The following is a 21,931-nucleotide window of genomic DNA, read 5'->3' as shown; positions in this document are numbered from 1 at the left end:
AAATGCCCTTCCCGTTGGTCATTATTGCCTAATTAACAACTTGGAAAATTTCACAATCGACGTCAATGGCAGAAGATGGCCATTTTGAGGGGTGGGGGCTGCAGAGCACTTGGCAGCCTTTGCATGTGAAAGCCCCGCAGTGGGATGCGGAGGCTGCGTGCGTGCCCGGGCTGCTGCTGCCGTCTCCCTCCGGGCTCCAGGCTCAGGAGTGGTGCCTCCAGTCCCACTGACACCGAGAAGAAAGTTTTTCACTAACACAACGGCTAGAAATGCCTGGTTTTAAGGACAGGTATTTCCCACCAGTGCCACAGTGTCAGGAAGAGCTTATAAAAGCTGGGAATGATGAAAAGGGCTTGAACAGCCCCTTCCCTCTCTGTTGCCGTTTCTGGTCGCAGACAATGAATCCTTGGCTTGAATCAACACCAGCTTGGGCTGAGCCAAGGTGCCGCCTTGGCCTGGCGGGAGCTGTGAGAGAGCCGGAGCAATTCCCAGTCCTTCACCCAAGCTCATCTGCTGGTCAGGACCGTCTGCCACCAATGATGTGGCCTAGATATATAAAAATATATACATATATTTCGTGAGGGACACTCCCTATCCAAGGAGTTTTACAGTATTTGTTGAAAGGTTTGCTAAAAAAGCTGAATTTTAGAAACAGCCTCCCTCTCTACCTGAGGAGAAATGTAATGGGAGAGGGAAGTGCATTTTAATGTCCTGGGTGGCTGGCATGGAAAAGCAATAAAACACTCTGCTGTAGCGTAAGAGGGTTTGGTGGTTGGAGCTAATGTCTGGGTGTCTGGTCTCCGTGGGAGTCCTCCATGGGCTCCACGGATCTGGCAGAAAATTCACACAACAACAGCAATGCATGGAGGGGTCCAACAAGTGCCAAGAGCCAGATCTTGTTGTCGGGAGCCCAAAAAAGTGAGAAGGAAGCGATGAAAGAGAAAGCCTCTCCCTCGTTTTGGCCCTGGTGAGCCACGTTGGTGCAACTGCCCACAAGAGAGCAGCCTGAGGCCACGTTGGCTATAAGTGAATCCAGGCACTGCCGCAGTGTCCAGCATCACGCATCCGATGAGCATCAGCCATGCAATGTGGACTTGGAATTGCTCAGCTGGCACTCAGATGCCTTCAGACTAGATTTGGCATCTTCTGGCAGTACAGCCTTACACAGAGAATTAATATGGAGCAGCTAACTTCATGCCAGTGTAATGTAACATTAACTTCCATCTGCAGGCACTGAGAGTGTTGTGGCGATGCCTTGACAGCGGTAGAAGTGTATCTCACGTGCCCGTGCAAGGAATACAGCTTACGCAGCCGCTCCTGGTGGAGCGATCGTGGAGGGACCAGAGCAGATGAGCCTGGTCTGAGAGCTCCGTAGCTGGCCTGTTCCTTTCGGGGCAGGATCATGAGGCGTGGAAATGTTCTCCCATGTTACACCACCAAATCAAAGAGGTCAAACCAAACACGAATACACCTGAAAAAGTATGCACTACTATAAATGATGCTGAAAAAGGATATGGATAAAATACAGCTGAAGCCTTTTCCAATGCGTTCTGCAATTTACATTTGTTCTTTAGGGATGCTTGAGCAGTGGTCTATGTCACTGTTTCCTTTGGAGCACCTGGGTCCTCTTATTTCTGTTCATCATCCACCTGCAATAAGAGAAAAAAAAATAATAGAAATAAAAGTAGCCTGTCACTGTAGCATAGCTAGGGATAGGAAGAACAGTGCAAAGTAACCGAAGTTTTTCTGTTCAGAGTGTGCTTTTAAAGGGCTGCAGAGCTGATCAGCGAGGAGCATAACTTGGGCATCCTGGCCTGCTCTATTCATCACAGTGATACCTAAACCCTGAACAAATCCATGGGTATTCCTGGGTCATGTTTGCTTTTTCTCAGACTAGTTTCCCAGCTAATGCTTTCAGAAACAGGTTTGAAATTAGGATTTCCATATTTATGTTCCTATTAACATAGATACATTAAAAAACTTAATGAGCTTATGTAACAAATTGCTACATGACATTGTTAACAATTCAAGAGAGGATCTGTACTTAGGTAGATAAGAATGGCATTTGCAATGGCACCAGCTCTGGTAAAATTACAAGGAGCATCAATTGCATGCTTCAGGTAGACTGTCCTGAGACTGGAGCCTGAAGGTCTCTGGCATGGTCCAGTCCCGCCGGCGAGGTGTGTGCGTGGGGAGCCATGTGCCACAATCCACTAGCAGAGCTTAAACAGGGCAATACGGCCCGCGGCCTCTGCCCGGGGACTTTCCACGTCCAAGGGACGAGATGAAGCTGTGGTCGCAGCCCAGGTCGTGGCAGAGCCAGCATCACCTCTTTGCCATCACAGCCTTCCTGTGTTGAGCAAGACCCTTTGGGCATGTCTGCAGAGACTGGAGCTTTCTCTGTGCCTGCTCTGAACTGGCTCGATGTGTCAGCGGGTTTGGGAGGCCACCAGCCATTGCTCTGCTGGAGCCAGTGTGCCTGCTCCGGCAGGGAATTGGTGTCTCAGGTGCTGCAAGGGCTCCTGGAGCTCCCAGATCACATCTGGCCAGCTTGGGGCAGGGGCAGGGCAAGCTGGAGGTGTTTGTAGCTTGTAGATATGTTTTACATCTGCGTGTTTCCTGCTTCCCCACTGTAAACAAAGAAATACCACGTCCCCAAACTTTTGGGACAGGAAGACAGCGTGCTGCCTACGTGCATAGGTAGTGCAGAGCTGGCGAAGACCAGCAGAGCGTGGCAGATGTTCAGCCGGTCTCGGACTGCTGAAGATGTAAATTCTCCCCTGCTTGTGCGCAGACCATGGGCAACAACACCCTCTCCAGAGAAGCTGAGGCATGTCTTTTAGGAAGGGAGGGCTCAGGGTTTAAAAGAGCGAGTCCTCAGACCCTTCCCCTCCCCAGTTAGTGCAGAGGTTTATATAGACAAGTCAATAGACTGGGGCTCTTCGCCCAGCCTCCCGGGAAGCCACCCCTGGCCAACAGCCGTGGCAGCAGAAGCATGAACTCATCCCTCCCTCCCATTCATTGCAAAGCCTCCCTGTGCCTATTTACACACCACTATTAGGCAGGCCAGGTTTGGGCTCCAGAAGGCACTGTGGGCTTGATGAGGTTTGGCTCGCTTTGCTGGAAGAAGCCACGGGCATAAGTGGCAATTGGTGCCCTGGGCATGGGCAGGAGCCTGGGTGCTCCCAGGTCACTGGGGGCTCTGGAGGACCCTGGCCTCATTGGCCGTGTTTTGCTGGCCACCGTGGTGGCTGCGGCGGCTTTATATGCTGGCTGGGGAAGAGCAGACGATACCTGCCCCAGCAGAGAACAGCACTGTGCCTTGGAAACCTGGGAACAAACTTGAGCCGGCGAAGAGATTTGTGCTGTTTGCAGTCCTGTTGCTCTGAGCGGCTCCTAACCGCGCTACAACAGATTTACAGCCTCGCTGAAATGCAAGCGAGGATTCCTTTGGCAAAACTATGCTGGGATAAGCTATGCTGACAGAAGAGCACTTTAGCTGGTGTATTCTGTGTTTACACAAGAGGAGTGCTTTATCGGTCTAGCTATACTGGCAGATCTCCCCTGGGGCTAGTTAGTCTCTGCAGCTTTGCTGTGTAGCTGCATGGGCAAAGTCTCCACGAGAGATGCATTTGGCACTTGGCGAGGGGACTGGCTCGCCGTGGCTGCACGGGGCAGCTCGCCAGGCCCCCCCCGGGGCAAGCGTTGCCCGACAGCCTGGACCCGGGCTGGAGTTCAGGTCATTCTGGCAGCGCACCAGCACACGCCCTCGGTGTGGACACGGCGTGCTCTGGGGTAACCCGTAATTTGCATGGGTGCAGCTTGACCTGGTTTGAGCCCATGCCTGCCGCTGGATTTGCATCTGTTCAGCTGAGCTGGTTTTGTTTCGCTGCTGTGATTGTTTTCAATTCTAATGCAGCCCAGCACAAGGAAGTGGTGGCCCCGTTCCTCTCAGCATCAGGGCTGGCTTTCAAAGGCAACCATCCATCTCGCACCGGTATGACTCTCAGTTGTAAAAACTGCCTTCCCTGCCCTCAAGATTCCTTCTCGCTCCTCGACAGATCCTTGCCCCATGGCTCCCCAAAGCAAAACTTCCCCATGCCCCAGAGGGAGAGAACAGCTCTTCTCACATCCCCTCCTAGGCTTCCCTCAGCTGCTGGCCAAGGCCATGCTCCCAGAGTCATTAATCTCAGCTCCAAGTCATCTCATGGTACAAATTTGATCTGAATCAGGTGTGGACCTACAGCTCCCCTTCTACTGGGTTAGTCAAAGCCCACGGTTAGGGTCAGCTTTGGAGTTTTTGTCAATTTGTTTTGGTGACGGGATGATGGACCACATCTGGCTACAGTGGTGTGGGCAAAAGACATTTTATGCAGCATAAAACTGCTCGTACCAAGTTAACACCACCCTCTTTTTTAATATATTTGTATTGGTAGAATAAATTTCTACTGACTTAGTGCTTTCCAGTGGCAGATGTTTGTACTAGGAGTAGGAGATTTAAAGCTGGTTGAACTGCGTTGCCTGGTGGGGTCTGGACTGCGGCTCCTAAATCCCATGGGACAGGAACTCTTGTCTCTTTCCTGAAACAGCTATATGAGAGGCTGGAAATCAGCAAATACCTTTGTCACGACAGTTAAGCTTCTCTGGACCGATACGTTCCAGGCACTTTTCACTACTCCAGCAGGCAGAAATGTAGCATAGGCAAAGAGCGAGGTGGGGGTCGGGCATGGGGAGCCATAGCTGCCTGATCACAGCGGTGTTCCGGTACGAAACTCTGTGAACAACAGCAGTGATGGGAAATCTTGGAACATGGGTGCATGTACGCAGGTAGAGGGGAAAAGGGACGGCAGAGAAAGAGTTGGAAGCCCAAAAATGAAGATGCCTGAAAGGCTGCCTGAATTCAGATTTGAACTGAAGCACCCTGAATCGTATTGCCTCCATTTTATTACTGAATAGCAAAGAGAGCAGGTTTTTAATACAAGAAAAATCATCTGGACATCCCAAGTCTGTGTACTTGTGCAATCGTACTTGCATGCAATTAGCCAAACATAGATAAGATAGATAAGTAGTGTGATTTTTTTCACCTCAGAGTACCTCCTTTGTGCCATTGCAGCAGTAGTGCTGCATGAAGTTTTGCAAATAATTTTGCATGGAAAAAATAGATCTATTGAAAAAACCCCAGACACAGCATGTATTTGCTACAGTAACCATGCAATATCATCCTGGACTCCTGTCTCTGCAGATACACCTGCAAAGTCAAGTCCTTGAGAACACAGCTTGGAGCAGGTTTAGAAGAATTTGGAGGTATTTGCTGGCACCTGATGTTTTATAATGCTGACAGCCCTTCACTGGTGCCTTATTAGCGTGATTATAAATGACAGAGTGCATTAGGTGTAGAGTTTTGACTGATGTAACTTTTGCCAGCAGTTCAACTTTTTTTCCCCACACAGCTCTGCTTCATCTTGCCGTGTAACGCATGAGTTGGTGCATTGCATCAGAGAAGTTGATGCATTGCATGAGAGATGTAATGCATCTTGCCGTGAGTTGCAGCTCACCAGTGTATCACCACAAGGAGTAACACCACAAGGGAGGCCACATGGTGCCACCAAACCCTCTGTATTTTCCAATGCGTCGCAATTAAGCAAACACCAGTGGTAATCCATTAACGGGGACGTGGAAGGGAAGAGGGTGTCCTTGTGCTCTTCTTTGCTGCTAAGTGATAAAAAAGCCAAAGAGTTTGGGAGTTTTGTATTTGTCTCTAAATATTTTGTCCCTCCAAGCTTTTCCCGCATACGTGATACATTTCAGGTTTTGTCCCACCGAGCTTTGATGGAGGACTCTGGGGAAGACTGGCTATTTAGAGGGATTAGGAGTTTTCAAGAAACTGGCCTATGGAAGTAAAAGAGTAACTGAATTTGTTTTCTTTGCTTATTTAAGTTGTCTACAGGGAAAATCCTCAGCTTCAACCCACATGGCCCATTTCCCTGACATTGAGGTCAGTTTACTGATTTCATCACCCCTTCAGGATGACTGAAGAGTGAAAGGTAGCTAGAAATAAGGTATCTGTTCTGTAAATTCCTTTCCTACTGTACAGGCACTGTCTGCATCTCTGCTGAACTCCTTTATATTGTGCTCCAAATCATCTTTGAAAGTGTTCAGATTATTTATCTATTAGGATTTTAAACCTGTGCATGTCTCTGTGTGTGTGTGTATGTACATGGAGAAGTGGCTATTTTAAAAAACACACTTAACACACTTGATTGGTTCCCTGAAGGTGCACAAGCTGCAGGACCCCTCAAAGCTGGGAATGGAAAAGACCTTTTGTACCTAGTGCCCATCTCTGTCAGTGGAGAAACCTTCCCCAAACCATCACCGTTGCGACCCAGCAGTTGTTTTCTTAAAACATGGTGCATTATTTAAGGTATCATATAGGCTGAAAGCAGAGGAAAGGATAATGACAGCATCTCATGGCAGATGTTTTTACAGTGCAAGTATAGCTCCGTGACAGTGCCTGCTCCTTTTGCTAAAAGGGCAAAAGCAATTGGAGGCTCATATTGAAGCATTTGTATTAGCTACAGACTGAATTGGAGCGAGCAATGTTTTTTCAGCTCATTTCTGTGCCTGTATTTGAAATATTTGCTTTTCTGCTGTTTTAGCCTATGGGATTCTTTCTTTTTGTGGTACCAGGGCTTTTTTTTTTTTTTCTTCTTATTGTAGTATAAGCAATTGGCTGTAGGAATGTATGATCCACCAAGGCTTTATTTTTTAAAGTATGAATGTTGTGTATTGTGCCAAGAGCCTGTTTACCTTTTTGCTTTCGGAAAGAGCCTAACTAAATATTATGAATCCTGATTTCACATTTAGCATTGTGGTGTTTTGACTGGTTTTGGGTTTTGATTTTTTTTTAATATGGAGTCTGCTTCCTGCACTAATGAACTGAGGTTAATTACACACAGTCCAGCAATGACATCCTTTGGAGCAACACTCTGGCTAACAGCAATGAAGTTCATGGCACTCCTGCTCCCAAAGGACATAAAATGGAGGGAACAGAAAAATCAGAGTATCTCTCCAGCACAGAGTGATCACACCACCGCAGGTAAAATATCAGAGCCCCAGGGAAGTACCTCAGGATCATCGGGCAGAGATGCACGTGTCCTGGGGACCATGGCTCTCGCTTCTTTCTTGGTCCTACCTGATAAGAATCCAGCACTGGGACTATTACCCTTGTTTTATGAATGAGGAGACCGAGGTAAATGCAGCTGCACTCACATTTGTGGTCATCCCTTGCCTGAAGGACAGGGACAGGCTGGGAATTTGGGTCTTCCTTGCTCCTATTCCATGCTGTGTCTGTAGGCAGGCTGGTGTGAGCTCCCGCCCAGGTATCTGTCTCCTGCCACAAACCATCCAGCTCGACAAAACTTGTGTACAAAAGCTGGAGAAACTCCTTGGAGGAGCCTGAGGCAGCTGCGCATCGCCACTGAACCTCTGCCACATGTCACGCAGCATCTAACCTAGGGCCCGAAAGTGCCTGGTGTCAAAGTCTGTCACTTCTGCCCGTGAATAGCAGAACACATCCTCCCCGCTGCAGGCTCACGGCACGCTATGGCCAGGGGCCTCTGCTCCTCCAGCCCCTTCGGGAAGGAGCAAAAAGAAAACGTAGCTGGAATCGTGTTTGTTAAGCAAATTAATAGGTTGGGGAAAAAACTAGCCGTGGTGTGGGCATGCTTTCGTCTGGCCGCCTGCAGAAGCCGGGGCTGGAAGCTGAGGCAGGTGACGAGTGCTCGATAGCACATCCCCTCTCTGCTCCCCGTCATCTGCGCTTCTCTGCTGGGGGGGCAAGTTGGGGGGGGGGCGGGGCGAGGGCCGGGGCACACTCACAGACCCCGACGGGGCTCCGGCTCCCCCCCAGCACCTCAAATACTGGTATCATACTGGTGCGGGTGCCCAGAGCCCTGCTGGAGCCCAACCCTGCCAGTCCCCGGGGGTGCCGGGGCCTCGGGGGAGGTGGCGGCAGCCCGGATCGCCGCCGGGGGGATGCGGCTGAGCCAGCGCCTCCCGGCGCGGGCAGAGGAGAGGGAGAGAGGGTCCCGTCGGCCAGGGATGCTCCCGGTGCCGGCAGCCACGGGGAAACACGCGCACCCCACCGCGTCCCCCGGGAAGCCGTAAAGGGAGAAACGGCGGATCAGCGGCAAAAACCTCCTTAAAATGTCCCGTCTTTGCCGCGGCCCGGTGGGGTCCGTCCGGCAGCGCGGAACGACCCTGCGAGGCAGCCACCGGGGATAAAGCGCGGCGACGGGACCGTCCCTTCACGGCCCTCCCGGGGCGGTGGGGGCGGCCGGGCTGGGGCGGGGGGCGCGGGTGCGGTGCGCAGGCGAGCTGCTCTGCGCCCAGGTGTCGGCAGCTCCCCTCGCCCCGTGGCTCCGGTGGGGAGGATCAACCGGCGAATACGTACCGTACACGTGTCCCGGGGACCCCCCACCCGCACCCCCCTGGGAGCCGACACGGGGCAGGCTCCGCTGCGTGGGGGACACACGCCGCTTTCCGCCCCTCCCCGAGACCTCCGTGCGGCAGTTACACGAGCGGTCCCGCGGGGCAGCAGCCCCCCGTGTGAAGGTCTGCGAGGGCCACGACGACAGTCCGGACAGGTTGCCACCGCCCCGTTAATAATACAGATATGTGTGTGTTTAAATCATTTTTAGAGGAAGAGGGATGTCACTAATTAGCATCCCCACGCTCTCTTTTAATTGCTGCCAAATAGGAAAACTACTGAACGTGACAGAGGCTCAGCAGCGGGCTCTGACTCCCCTCCCGAGAGAGTGTTCACACCTGGGAGTGCTTTATTGTCCCCCGTCAGAAACTGCAGCCTCGTAAAAAGGGGCGTGGGGGGGAAACCAAGCCCCCAGGAAGCGAGAAACCACTTCTTCTTGGAAACGGGGGACGTCCCCAGAGGAAGGACACCGGTTTATTATTTATTTATATATTTATAATAAGTAAATAAAGCTGCCACCTGCCAGGAGCCGCCCCCCGGCTGCTCCTCGGTCCCTCCACAGCCCTGACCCGTGTCCCAAGGGGAGGGTCCGGGGAGGAACCGCGTCCTTGCAGCAGCCCCGACTGTGCCCGGGAGTTCCCTGGAAAAGGAGGATCTCGCCGGGCGGGGGCCGGCGCTGCCGCCCGTGTGCTTTGCCGGTGGCCCTCGGCCCGCCCGCTGCTCTGCCGGTTTGCGTATAAACGGGGAGTGTCGCGGAAAAATCCCGCTTCGGTGGAGGGAGCGTCTCGGAAAGCGTTATCCCCTCGACACCCCTCCGAAAAGGCCCGAGCCCTCACGCCGGGCCGTTTGCCTCGGAGTCTGTGCGAGGCACCCGCGACGGCTGCGCCCGGGGCAAGGAGCCTCACCCGGTCCCGGCGGCGGCATCACCTGCGCGGTGGCGGACGGGGCGCGGAAGGGCCACGCAACCCCGCGGGAGGCGGCGGGCACTGCCCGCCCTTGCCTAGCCCAGCCTAGCCCAGCCCGGCCGTTCGCTCCCCGCGGAGCCCAGCGCCCGTCCCTGGCAGCTGCTGCGAGCAGAGCGCGAGCAGCAAGTGGGCGCACGGGAAAGTTTCTCTCAAACTCCCCCTTATTTAGCCTCTTCTTTGCTATCTTGGTTTGTTTTCGAGGAAGCCACGTGCTGATTTTGGTCGCCTTGCTTAGGTAATTTCTTATAAAACCCTCATCCTCTTCCACATCTCTATTTTTAAGTATTATTTTTATGTACACAACAAATAATAAACTGAATTAATCTTCGCGATTTTGTCCACCAAAAGAAACAAAAAGAAGGTGTTCAGACCTCGACAATCCTAAACAATGAGAAAATCATGGTCGCCTCTCAATGTGACATTTCTGAGCAGAAAGAAAATCTGGCTTCTGAAAAAAGACCGGTACAGAGTCTCTTTGGAAGGAAGAAGAGCTGATCCCAAACCTGGGGAGCTCGTCGGTTGTCTTCCTCGTTTCTTTCTAAATTCATCTTGTCCCTTTAATACAAATGAACTTTAAGCTCCCCCTGTCTTTTATTATTTAGATTCCTAGTCTTAATGACGCCAGGAGCAGCGCAAGCACACTCGCTAATAATCGTCGCGAACTGCATTTCAAAGAAACATCCCTGGAAGAAAAACACCGTCGTTTAAAAAAAAAAAAATAGAGACTCCACCAAAAATGATAATGCGGAGTCCCTGCTGCTGATGGGCTTAATGCAACTGCTGCAAATCAGCACCTGCGTGCTAGATAAAGCAGATAACACCTCCAACAGTTACTTCCAGCACCTCGTCCTCCTCGGTTTTATTTTTAGATCATTCATTTAGTCGGATGAAGGTTTTTTTTTGGTGTTAGGTTTGTTTGGGGTTTTTTTTTAATATATATTGTTGTTATTTTTCTTCCCTGATACCTAGGGAAAAAAAGCCAAGGAAGTGTGAAGTGATTGAAATCTCGAGACCTGGGTCTATCTCGGGCCTTTAATAACAGCTCTCGGGCGGCTCGTCCCCGGGCTCTGAGATAGCCGAGATCTCCGCAGCCAGCTCCGTCCAGGGTCATCTTTTGTCCCTGCCACAATAAACAAACACTTGCTCCTCTCATGTAAATGAGCAGTGATCCGGATGCGCCTTAAAACACTGGGAGAAGTCGTTGCTTTTGAAAACGATGTTCATTTTGTCTGACACACATAACTGCATAGATCAAATGGCTGCAGAAAGGTAGCAATTTGGCAGGGAAGTATTTTCTAAGCTTAGATGAAAGTGTGCTCACGGCGTCCGAAAATGCCTCTCTCACCTCCCACCTGCTTCCCCAGACCCAACTTTGCGCAAGATTAGACGGGCGGGATTTTCGTTAAAAAAAAAAACAAAACAACAAAACGATGCGAGAAACCAGCGGCACAATTCACACAGCCCCGAATCGGGGACGCTGAATCAGTGCTGCTTTACCTACCGGGGATTCAACACAACTGCAATAATCTTGTCGGATAATTAAGTAAATTATACCTTAAACATTGGTAGCTTACAAGTTGTAATCAGTAATTCAAACTCTTGACAATTATGCAAATTGAGCTTAGGCTGGCGCTCGGACTTTCTCGCTTTTGCAGCCAGGACTTTTTCCGAGTTTATTTCGCCCAGAACCCGCCGGCTCCGCCGAGTGTAGGGACACCGGCGCTGCGCCTCCCCACGCGGATTTTAGCAAAGTCCTTCCACGCGTCGGGGGACACACACACCCGACACTGCTCCAACTCCCCCCCCCAAAATTCAACACTTGGGGGGGGGGGGCTTTTTGGGGCAGCCTCCTTGCAGTGTGTGTGTGGGGGGGATGCCCACTCATGACCCCTTCCCCGCGGGCCAGGACGGCCTCCCCCGCGCCCTGAGCGCTCCGGGGGCGCTGAGGGGGGGCCCCGGCTCTGCGCTGCCTCTCCACCCCTCCGCAGGCGCGGAGTGCAGCGCGGAAGGAGTGGCTTGAGGCTGCGCGCTCCCTCCTGAGTGGCTGGCGGCCGCGGCTCCCAAGCCATCCCTGGGGAGGAGTTATGATAATCCTATTGCCATTAAGGGCGTCTGGGCAGGGAAAAAAAACCCGAGTGACCATTAGTGCGGAGGTTTAGTCCTTCGTCTGCCTCCATGCCTGCCAACTGAGCTCCGTCCGGGGGGCAGCTCCTCTTCCCCAGCGCCGACGTGGATTTACCGCCCGTGGGGGGGGGCTGAACTCTAGTCTGCTTTCGGCACCACACACCTGGTTTGGAGGCTGGACGCCATGTTGTGGAAACTAGCAGATAATGTCAAGTATGAAGAGGACTGCGAGGTGAGAAGTGCGGGGAGGGGTCGAGAGTGGGGAAAGGGGGGTCCGGTGTGGGGCAGCGCGGGGCTCTGCCTCCCCCGTGCCGGGCTGCCCTCCTTCTTCGCTGGCTTCCAGCCGGCGCCCGGCTCTCCTGCCGCCCCGCCGGGCGGGGTTTGTCCCTTCCCGAAGATTTTCTTTTTCCTTTGGAAGTGCGAAATTAATTTTTTTTTTCCTCCGAGTCTTTTGAACTTTTAAATAAAACAGTGTTGAAAGCCCCGGCTGGGACAAGCGAGCCCGCGTCCCCCAGCGCTGTGCGGGGCGGGCGGGAGAAGCGGCAGCCGGGGCCGGAGGCCGGGGCGGGCAGCCCCTCACTCCTGGCGGGAGGGGGCCTGGAGGTGAGGGGATGAGCCGGGCAGTGCTCTCGGGCCCTTCCTTCCCACGCTCCCCTCCTTCGTGGGAGCGTCTCCCACCCCCCGTGCGGTGCTCCCGGGTTTCGATCTCCCGAAAGCATGTGTGTCCCCTGCGTCCCGCCCCGACCCCATGGGCCGCGGGCCGCCTGCTTGATTAGCTGCAGTCCTCGCTTCACGCTCCATTGGGACCCCATTCACCTCTTATTAACTAGCCCTGTTATTTTAATGACCGTGAAGCCAGAAGCTGCTAAATCCCTGGATCAGCTCAATGTAGACATTCAAGCTTTGACTGCTGAGATTTGAAATCAGGGGAGAAGCAGAGACGGGACGGCGGGAGGGCGAAACGCCGTCCCTCCCTGCCGCGCCAGCAGCCGTCAGGCGAGGCGAGAGCTGCGCGTCCCGGGGGGGGACACGCGGGGTGCCAGGGGCCTCCGGCTGCGCTGCCCGGGGACCTTCTCTCCGAGGGCAGCGGGTCCGCAGCCCCGGGCCTCGGGGTCCCCCCCTCAGCCGGGGCAGTGGGGTGGCAAATCGGGCTGCGTCGCTCATTTGGATTTTCTTTTTAACGATTCTTCCGACGACTTGCACGAGCGTGAGGGTCAGGCTGTTGTAGTCGTGATGAGCGAGCAGTGAGAACTGGCCGGACATCTCTTCCCTGGGATTGGGGCCGATTTCTTAAGCGAAGTGCCTTAGAAAGAGGAGAGACGCTCCCCGGGCAGGAGCAGGGCGGCTCTGCTCTCCTCTCTCCTCTCCTTCCTCCTCTCCTCTTCCCCGGTGCCACCAAGTGCCGCCGTCCGGCGCGTGCCCCCGGGCCTGGGCCGCCGCCTGAGCCCCCCCCCGCCCCGCGCTGACGACCGCCTCCCTTCTCGCCCACCCCTCTGTGCTTTCCAGGACCGGCACGATGGGAGCAGCAACGGGAACCCGCGGCTCCCTCACCTCTCGGCGGTCAGCCAGCACCTGTACAGCCCGGCCCCGCCGCTCTCCCACTCGGGCGCCTCCGACTTCCAGCCTCCCTACTTCCCACCCCCGTACCAGCCGCTGCCGTACTCCCAGTCCAGCGACCCCTACTCCCACCTCGGGGACCCCTTCTCCATCAGCCCTCTCCACCAGCCGCCGCCGCCGCCCCCCAGCCAGCAGCAGAGCCCCTGGCCCAACAGGCAGAGCCAGGACCCGGCCGGCCTCGCCCCCCACGGCCGCCCCGGCCTCGTCCCCCACCTCTCGGCGCTGGAGAGCGGCTCGGCCGGCGGCCGCCGGGAAACGTTCCGACGCTCCGAGCTCCTCCTGCCCCACGGGCACGGGCTGGACGCCTCCGCGCTGGCCGATAACCTGGGTCTGCACGACATGGCTCACCAGATGGAGGAGGTGCAGGTAAGAATCCCCCCCACCCCCGCGGCCCCCTGGCTGGCAGAGATGCCGGAGCCGGGTACTGTCCCCTTCTCCGCATCCCACCCTTCTCTTCCTCGTCCTTGGAGCACAACCCGCCTTTCCTCCCTCAAAACGGGGGTGCTCGGAGCGGGGGTGGGTTTCCCAAAAGCGCCCCCGGTTCCTTCCCTCGCCGCATTTCAAGGTGCGAGACATTCTCCCCTTTCTCTTTCCAGAACGTGGAGGATCAACACTTACTAATGCACGACCAGACAGTCATTAGAAAAGGTCGGTACGGTGGCACCGCAGCTTACTTTCCCTTGTCAAAAGTTTAATGACGCGCCGCTGAACTGACGTCTTACTATCTTTTAAAGGACACATCCCGTCGGGGTGGGCGGGTGGAGGAGTTTTTGTCGCCGCTGGATTTTTCTCGCGCCGTTTGAGGGCGGGTAGTGGTGGGGCTGCCCCGTCCCCTCTGCCGTGGGGACAGACCCCCGGCGCTGCCCCGGCCCGGCGGCGGCAGCCAGCCCCAGTGGCGAGGCCCCTCCGGGGGACGCTAGTCCCGCTTCCGTCTGTGGCTTTAATCGAAACCAGGGCCGTGGACGGAATTTAACGCTGCTCTGGAATACCTGTGTGTAAAGTGACACGGGGCGGCTGCTGCTGATGGTTTTTTTGGTTGGTTTTTGTTGTTCTTGCCACCACTCGAAGACAGTTTGTGGGGGGTTTGTTTTGTTTTTGCTTTTTCCCCCTTCAATTCCTTTACAAGACTTGAGAAGGGAATGAGTTCACTAGCATAAACCGGCTCGGATTTATCTTAATCGAAATGGTTTTGTAGCTGAGGTTTTAAGGAAGGAGAAAGACGTACTGACTCAATTTACAATCATTTAGGTTTTGTTTTTTTCCTGCTTTTGTTTTTAACCAAATTTGTGCTTTAAAAAAAAAAAAAGAGTGGAAGTTTCCTCTGAAGACTTCAAACAAATACCTAACTGAGGAAAAGCAGCGGTGTTTGTCAGAGCGCTGATTGCTGCCTTGAGCTCATGGGAGAATAATTTCGCTGTCAGATGCACCACTGAAAAATCTTTCCCCCTCCGGGGAGCGGGGCCGACCTCGGCTCTTTAACCCTTTCGGGTCGGCGCTGCGAGCCCGCAGCGCAGCACTGGGGCTTCGCCGGGTGGGTCAGCGAGGGGATGGGAAAGCTGGGTCTGTGGCTTGCTCCCCGCCAAAGCCTTTGCTGTCCCTGCTCCCCTCAAGGCTGAAGCCATTAACGAGCCATGTTTTGCTTTCAGTTCTCTTCTGGGCTGCATCCCTCTGTCTATGGACTTGTTGGGATTATATTCCACGGGTGGTTTCTTAAATCCGTGTGTGCCAGGTGTGGAAGATGAAGCCCAGCAGGAGCTGGGAGGCTTCTCTCTGTCCCGGCTCGGAAAGGGTTTTTGGCAGTAGCTGAAGGGTGCCAATCTGGAGTCTGTAGTTGTATCGGATTTTTTATAAAAGCATGGATTTGCTAACTTACAGCATGCCGCTTCAGAGAGGTGCTTTTCTGTGCGTTTTTATAAAATATTCTTTCTCGTGCTGGGCATCTCCTTGAAATTTAGTGCGGCGAAACATGGGGACCTCTCTGCTGCATCGAGATGCTGGGGACGGGGGTCAGGGCTGTGGGCATTTAACGCATAAACGGAATGCTGTCGTCTTTTTTTGTAGAAAGGAAATTCACTTGCCACTTGCTATTTATTTTTCCCTTTGATAAAATACCTGCTTTCCTTTCTCCTCCCGCAGGTCCCATTTCCCTAACGAAAAACAGCGCTCTGAGCCTCCCCTGCCAAAAGGATGGATTAATTGGAGTTGTCATAAACCCCAATGAAGTATTTTGTTCGGTTCCGGGGAGACTTTCCCTCCTCAGCTCCACGTCGAAATACAAAGTGACAGTAGCAGAGGTGCAGAGACGGCTCTCGCCCCCCGAGTGCCTCAATGCCTCTTTGCTCGGAGGAGTGCTCAGAAGGTAGGCTGCGACTCCCCTGCGACCAGCCCCACCGTGGCTATTATTTGTGATTTTTTTTTTTTCTTCTCCTTTTTTTGTGTCGTGTCCCCCCCTGCCCGTGCTTGTGTGTGCGTCAGCAGCCAGATTAGCACAAGGAGGAGTCAAGAAAGCCTTTTAGCAAATTTCTGTTTTTTACGAAGCCAAACAACACTGAATCCTAATAGGCTTTGGAAATAAAACTTCTTTGCACTTCTGCTACTTCTCGAGAAGTGCTATTAACAGCTCTGACAGCAATTCTCATTCTCTGTTTAAAGTTGGATTTTTGTCTCAAAAATGGCTCATGGAGCTTTCTTATTTCTGTGACAAACTGTTTCCCCATGGAATGATTTTTGGATTAAATCTCCTCGTCTTGATTAATCATTACAAGGACGCTTTATATGTTGTTTTTTGCATACACTTAATTCGGCTTGTGATCGTTCGACAGCTGTTGGTTTCGACAGTGCAGTTTGAAACATTTTGATTTTGACCTCTACTGTATTTCATCCTGGTTGGTTTGTAGTAGAGCATTTAAAAAGTAGGTCACTTGAAAAGAGCCTGTTTCCACCCCCCTCCAGTAGAACCCTATTGAATGTCAGTAACTGGAATTCCTCATCTTTAAAAAGAAGTGTTCCCTGAAGATAAATAAGGCCTTTTTCCCCCCCTCCCCCCCTCTTTAATTACAGAGCCAAATCTAAAAATGGTGGCAGATCATTAAGGGAAAAACTGGATAAAATTGGCTTGAATCTTCCTGCTGGTAGAAGGAAAGCTGCAAATGTGACACTATTGACATCTTTGGTGGAAGGTCAGTCTTGAATGTGTCTTTAAAAATAAACTTTTTTTCCCCCTTGTGTACAGCTTTTCTCCTCCAGGCAAAGCATGGAAAGGCTAGGAAGTTAATGAATGTAATGGAGAGTATTTTGTTTATTTTAAAGTGAGCATGATGGGGACATTGCAGCAGCTAGCAGCTGTGTTGCCTTTGAGGGGCTCCTCTTCCCTTCTTCTCCCTTCAAATCTGGTCGCTAAGCCCTTGGCCTCGGAGGCCTACCTGCCAAACCCAGCTAACACTCCTCCTCCTCCTCCCCACGGCCGCGTGGCAGGGCTGTGGTGACTCTACACGCCAAGCTCAACACGCGTGTTTGTCCAGCCTGCGTTTCTCGAGGGGCCTGGGCTGTTTTGGTTTTGCAAGGGTGTTTGCAGGGACAGGCGGGGAAGGCAAAAGGGGTGAAACTCATCACACTAGTGGGTTTGGTTCCCTACTGGGAAACTTTAAGAAGTCCGGGGCAGCTGCCTGCAGTGCCTGGCCCTACCTCAGCGGTATCCTCAGAAGCTTTTCTAATAAACAAGCATATAAAGTGAGATTTATAGCTTTTGACTTCCTGATAGGAAACTGGAGCCCCTTTAATGTGTAATGTGTTATGTGGACCCTCTATCGGTTAAGTTGACTTGAAGGGTGTATATATACCTGTGTGTGCGGTTATGTTTTGTGTTTCTGTTTAAAGCAGGTCCTGGTAGTGGTACAATTTAATAGGAATAGAAGCAGCAATTGAGAAGTGAAAAATGATATAACAATACCTCACTGCTATTTCACTCCTACATCAGCTCAAATAATACAGAGACTTCCATTTAAAACCTTTCTTTGGAAGTTGGGTTTAAGAGAGCTTATGTATGTGAACATGCGCACATGTACCTTACAGGTAATGCACTGATCATGCCAATCAATTTTTTAAAGCCTGATTAAATTGCCTTTAAAAAACAAAACAACAACAAAAAAAACCCACCCAAACCAACAAAACAGTGGCTTAGTTATACACCTTACAATTCTATTTTCTATATGGAAATGCTTATTAGAAAGTTTTGACTCTTTATTATGTAAGTGGAATTTAGTTGCCAGGTTTTTTAAACCAGTGGACAATTTGCTCTAAACTGAATTCTAGTCTTTGCTGGACAGTTAATCTGGATGGAGACAGGAGTTCTTCTTTCCACTATAAAAGGAAGAGAATTATTTTTTGTAACTGTCACCATGTAGGTCTTTTTTCCTTGTTGTAAACTTATAAAGAAACACTGATCTGTTAATTAGAAAATGGTAATGAGTGGTATGGTGGTAAAATAGCAGTGCCCCTTTCTAAGATAGGAATATACTTCAAAAATTCACAGTATTTGCTTAACTTCCCTGATGTCCTTATAATAAATAGAAGGAACTACATTTAATAAGCATTCCCTTTTACTCACACCAGGTGAAGCTGTGCATCTTGCTCGTGACTTCGGTTATGTTTGTGAGACAGAGTTTCCTTCCAAAGCAGTGGCTGAATATTTAACGAGACCACACATGGGCCGCAATGAAATGGCAAACAGGAAGAATATGCTTCTTGCTGCAAAGTAAGTTTTGGGCTTGGGCTTTGGTTTTTTTTTCCTTCTCCTTTTGTCTGACCATGAGTATCTGTGACTGGGGACAGTTTGGTACATTTTCATGTGTAACTTTAATGAGGGAGATGAAGCAATTCTTTTTATTTGGTTTTGGTTTGAATTGAACTATGGCAGCAGTTATTTTAGTCTGAACCAATAATAATAGTAACAACCCTGTACAATAACCCTAAAGCAGTTTGGATCAGCTCTGTCCTTTTTTTTTTTTTTTTTTTCTTTTAATCATAGTAAAAACTTAGAAAACATAACCGTCCCGGTACAGGACTTTTTCTATGGTTTTTTCCTATATCTGTAAGAAAAAGATGTCCCTCTGTCTGACAGGGTTGAGGGCCTGCAGAGCAGGTGTGGCCCAGGACCATGAACCGGGCAGGAGGTGGTCACCCACCTCTGCGTACCTGCAGCCCAGAGGGGCATCCCAGGGAGGACGTGCTGGGCGCAAGCGCAGCTTGGCCGCTGCATCCTCGTAGCTGCTTTTGGCGAGCAGTTCCACGTCCCCCACAGGACGTGAGCAGTCCAGAGCTCTGGATGGTCCCTTTTCACAATTATGGCTGAAGATTTCTGTAGTTCAGTGAAAGCCAACCTTCGGTAGATGTGCAAAGCCCCTGTACTTAAGCTAAATTCCTATTACAAAGCTTGATACTGCTGCTCTGCAGGCACTTGTACCAGTAAATGAGCGGTGCCCTGAGCAGGCAATACCTGTGTTGAGTGACGCTTCTCTCAAACCAGTAGCTGGGGTGCTCGCTGTCCCCTTCTCCCCCACCCCCAGCCTTCCCAGGCTGAGGTTTGACAAAGCCTTCCGTTCATGATCTGTTCTGGTCTGAGATCTTTTCTGGTTTGGGGCTGGTGCAGTTCCTTGCTTTTGAAGGCACCCTTGCTCCGCAGAGGATCTGAGAAGCGCCTGCTTAAACTGCAGAGTTGCCCTGACTTTGGGCTCGGATCAGGCATGTAAAACACTCCTCCTGTTGCTGAATTAATACATCATCTTTCCCTGAAAGAGACCTTCTCTTACAAAAATATTTCTTAGAAATATAGTCTTTCTCTTTCCTACAGCTTGAGCCTTATGCTTTTTACTGAGTAGTACCCCTTCTGCTCTTCAGTATTATTATTATTGGTATTGTTATTAGCATTAATAACAACCACCTCTTGGATGATTGTGATTGAGAAATTCTGATGAAGTGATGATTCTGTTAAGATTGCTCAGCTCCTGTGAAATCCTACCAAGGGGACAGATTTACAAGCAGCAAACAACATATGCTTGAGCATTATTAACCGTTCATGTTTTGCCAGGCACATGTGTTAGTGTTTGCAGGATCAGGGCCCAGCTCCTTACTAAAGGGGGCATATACATATAATACGCACAACTAAATTGAATCTCCTATTCAGCTGCTTTAGTCTTTCTAAATCACTTAACTGCAGCTGTGGAAGTTCTCACAGAAACTAGCCCCAAATTCCCACTCCCCCTTAAAATCTAGAGCAAATGACACCGAGCCCGCCAGACACCAGAGGCAGGGAGACTATTTTGTGGAGTGTGTACGTGGCTTTGTGACATAGATATAGCAAAGGTTCATCAGAAACCGGTGCTAATAAATAGGCTTTAATTTTAGATAGTCCTGCTGATGGACTAAGGAATTTCTGAAAATTCTTAATTCCCACATCACAACCAAATACTTGACATGGACTTTCTCTGTTATTTTTATTTATTTATTTGCTTTTGTGCAAGTTCCCACCGCAGTGTAAAGTGTGATCACCTTGTGTCTTGCAGGCAGATTTGTAAGGAATTCACAGACCTCCTCACTCAGGACAGAACTCCTCTTGGAAACACGAGACCTAGTCCCATCTTGGACCCTGGCATCCAGGGCTGTTTGACTCATTTTAGCCTGATCACACATGGCTTTGGGAGTGCTGCCATCTGCGCTGCCATGACATCCGTCCAGAACTACCTAAATGAAGCATTAAAAATAGCAGACAAAACGTACATGAACACTGGCGACCAGAGCCCTGCAGAAACCAACAAAAGCATTGATAAAATGGATAAGCACAGGAAGTAAAAGGAGAGAAACCAGACTTTAAACTCTTCCTCCTAAACACAGACTGGGATCTTCTTGCTGGGGGGAACATAGTGATTTGGGTGGGGTTTTTTTTGTTTTGTTCTTTGTTTTTTTAAGAAAGGAGGGGGAAAAAGGAAAAAAAAATCATCTTATTCAGGATCTTCACTCCCCCTGGATCCATGAGACAAGTCTTTCCAAAAGCTGCAGTATCCCTTATCTGTGGAAGCAATTACCAGAAGATAAGTATTTGGTACGAGCGTATCGAAATCCTTTGCTGTAAAAGTGGTGCTATAAAGGGGTCTTGATGGAAATCTGCAAAGAGATATATTTAGATTTCTTTTCCACATCTAAATATCTAGTGGTGACCTGCTTCGTGTATAGCTTTTAAGATAAAGATTTTAGATGGAAGCCTATTTGTTATCTGGTACAATTTCAGGGTTTTATTCTCTCTAAATGCAACAGTAACAATAAAGCAGTATTAAACAATGGTATATAGATTTATGTACATTAAAATTTTTCATAAACACCTGAAAATAGTAAGATTATTCTGTGGGTTGTTTTTTTTTGTTTGATTTTCTTTATATTTTTCTTTATTTTCAGATTACCATAGGAGAGTACTAAAATCCTGCTAGATTTAAAAGTTGTCTGATGGCATTTGACATGTTTATTTTCATGGAAATATTCAGGCTTTTAAAAACTGTAGTAGTGTTGGCTGCTATCTTGATACTTTTTTAACAAGGAATAGTTCAAAATGAAAATGCTTTCAGAAAATTCACTTTCTGTGTCTAAGGATATTGCAGCTTTATTCACATATTTATTTTGTTTTTAAATTGGGGGGGAAACTTGAAAGAATAGGCACATAACTTTTTTTTTTTGAATTTTTTTTTTTTTTTTTTTTGCCTATTAAGGCCAAAAAAATATTTCCAGGGAGGCTTTATGTGTATTAAGGGAAGCAGTATGTTGAATGTAAATATTTATTTATGTGTAATTTAATCGGATATGTAAATAATGGTGAACTTTTTAATACTTTTTTTTATAAATGGGTTTCAAATTTTAATTTTGGTAAGTATTTCAAAGGTAATGGGTAAGCTAAACATATCTTTAGGTTTATGCACAGGTATGTTATACAGGGTATTTAAGACTTGTTTTTTTAAAATATCTCAATTCTTGCCACTGAAGATTAAATCTAATCTGAGGTGTATGTTCACAAAGCAATAATTTTGTGCATCATTCACCCGATAGCTGACTAGACATGCAAAATGAGTGTGTGAGTTAGTGTGTATGTGAATAACGGAGGCTCTGAAATATCTTTACATATTTGTAAATGTTCCCAATATAATTCCTGATGTATATGATAACCATATAATAAAAGTATTCTGGATAGAAGCATGGAATGTTTCGTTAACTGAAAACAGTTTTGTTTTCTTTCTATACTTCGGGAATGTGGGGCGAGTAGCACTAGAGGACATTATGTATTGAGTCATAATTGCAGCACTTTGTTCGGATTAACAGAACAGAAATATGAAGCTGTTTGCCAGTAAAACTAATGGTTTCAATTAAACACGTTATGTATCTCCAAGAATCTTTTTTTTTCTTCCTAAAATGTCATTATCATGTTAGCTGCCTATTTAAATAGGCAGCTTAAGCACAAACTGCAAGGCTCCCGCTAAATAAAAATCAATCCTACCAGCTTTGTCTTCTAGTGAATCTGACTTGGACAAATATTTGCAAAATCCTGGCGTGTGAAATTTGATAGGTCTCCCATCTGGTTTCAGCCCAATTTTACTGATTTAAGGAAGTTTACAGCATTTTGCAGAAAGTCCCCAAAGAACTCTGTGCGGAAGTGGTGAGGCAGGATCTGAGGCTTTCAGGGACGTTTGGTGTTTTGCGT

General features: G+C 49.7%; 1 protein-coding gene across 1 annotated transcript; it reads left to right on the top strand.

Moving 5' to 3' along the window:
- Positions 1-11,761: 11,761 nt before the first annotated feature.
- TFAP2C (transcription factor AP-2 gamma) lies at positions 11,762-21,434 on the top strand (the record flags this gene model as incomplete). The annotated part of the gene is made up of 7 exons (XM_082007089.1): positions 11,762-11,809; positions 13,084-13,560; positions 13,791-13,842; positions 15,331-15,553; positions 16,255-16,373; positions 17,806-17,947; positions 19,755-21,434. The coding sequence occupies 7 exons, from the start codon at positions 11,762-11,764 to the stop codon at positions 20,038-20,040; spliced, it is 1,347 nt and encodes a 448-aa protein (XP_081863215.1). The 3' UTR covers positions 20,041-21,434.
- Positions 21,435-21,931: the final 497 nt, after the last annotated feature.

Source organism: Phaethon aethereus, assembly GCF_964289735.1.
Source record: "Phaethon aethereus genome assembly, chromosome: 16".
Taxonomy (NCBI): Eukaryota; Metazoa; Chordata; class Aves; order Phaethontiformes; family Phaethontidae; genus Phaethon; species Phaethon aethereus.
This window is presented reverse-complemented; position numbering and strand designations above follow the sequence as displayed.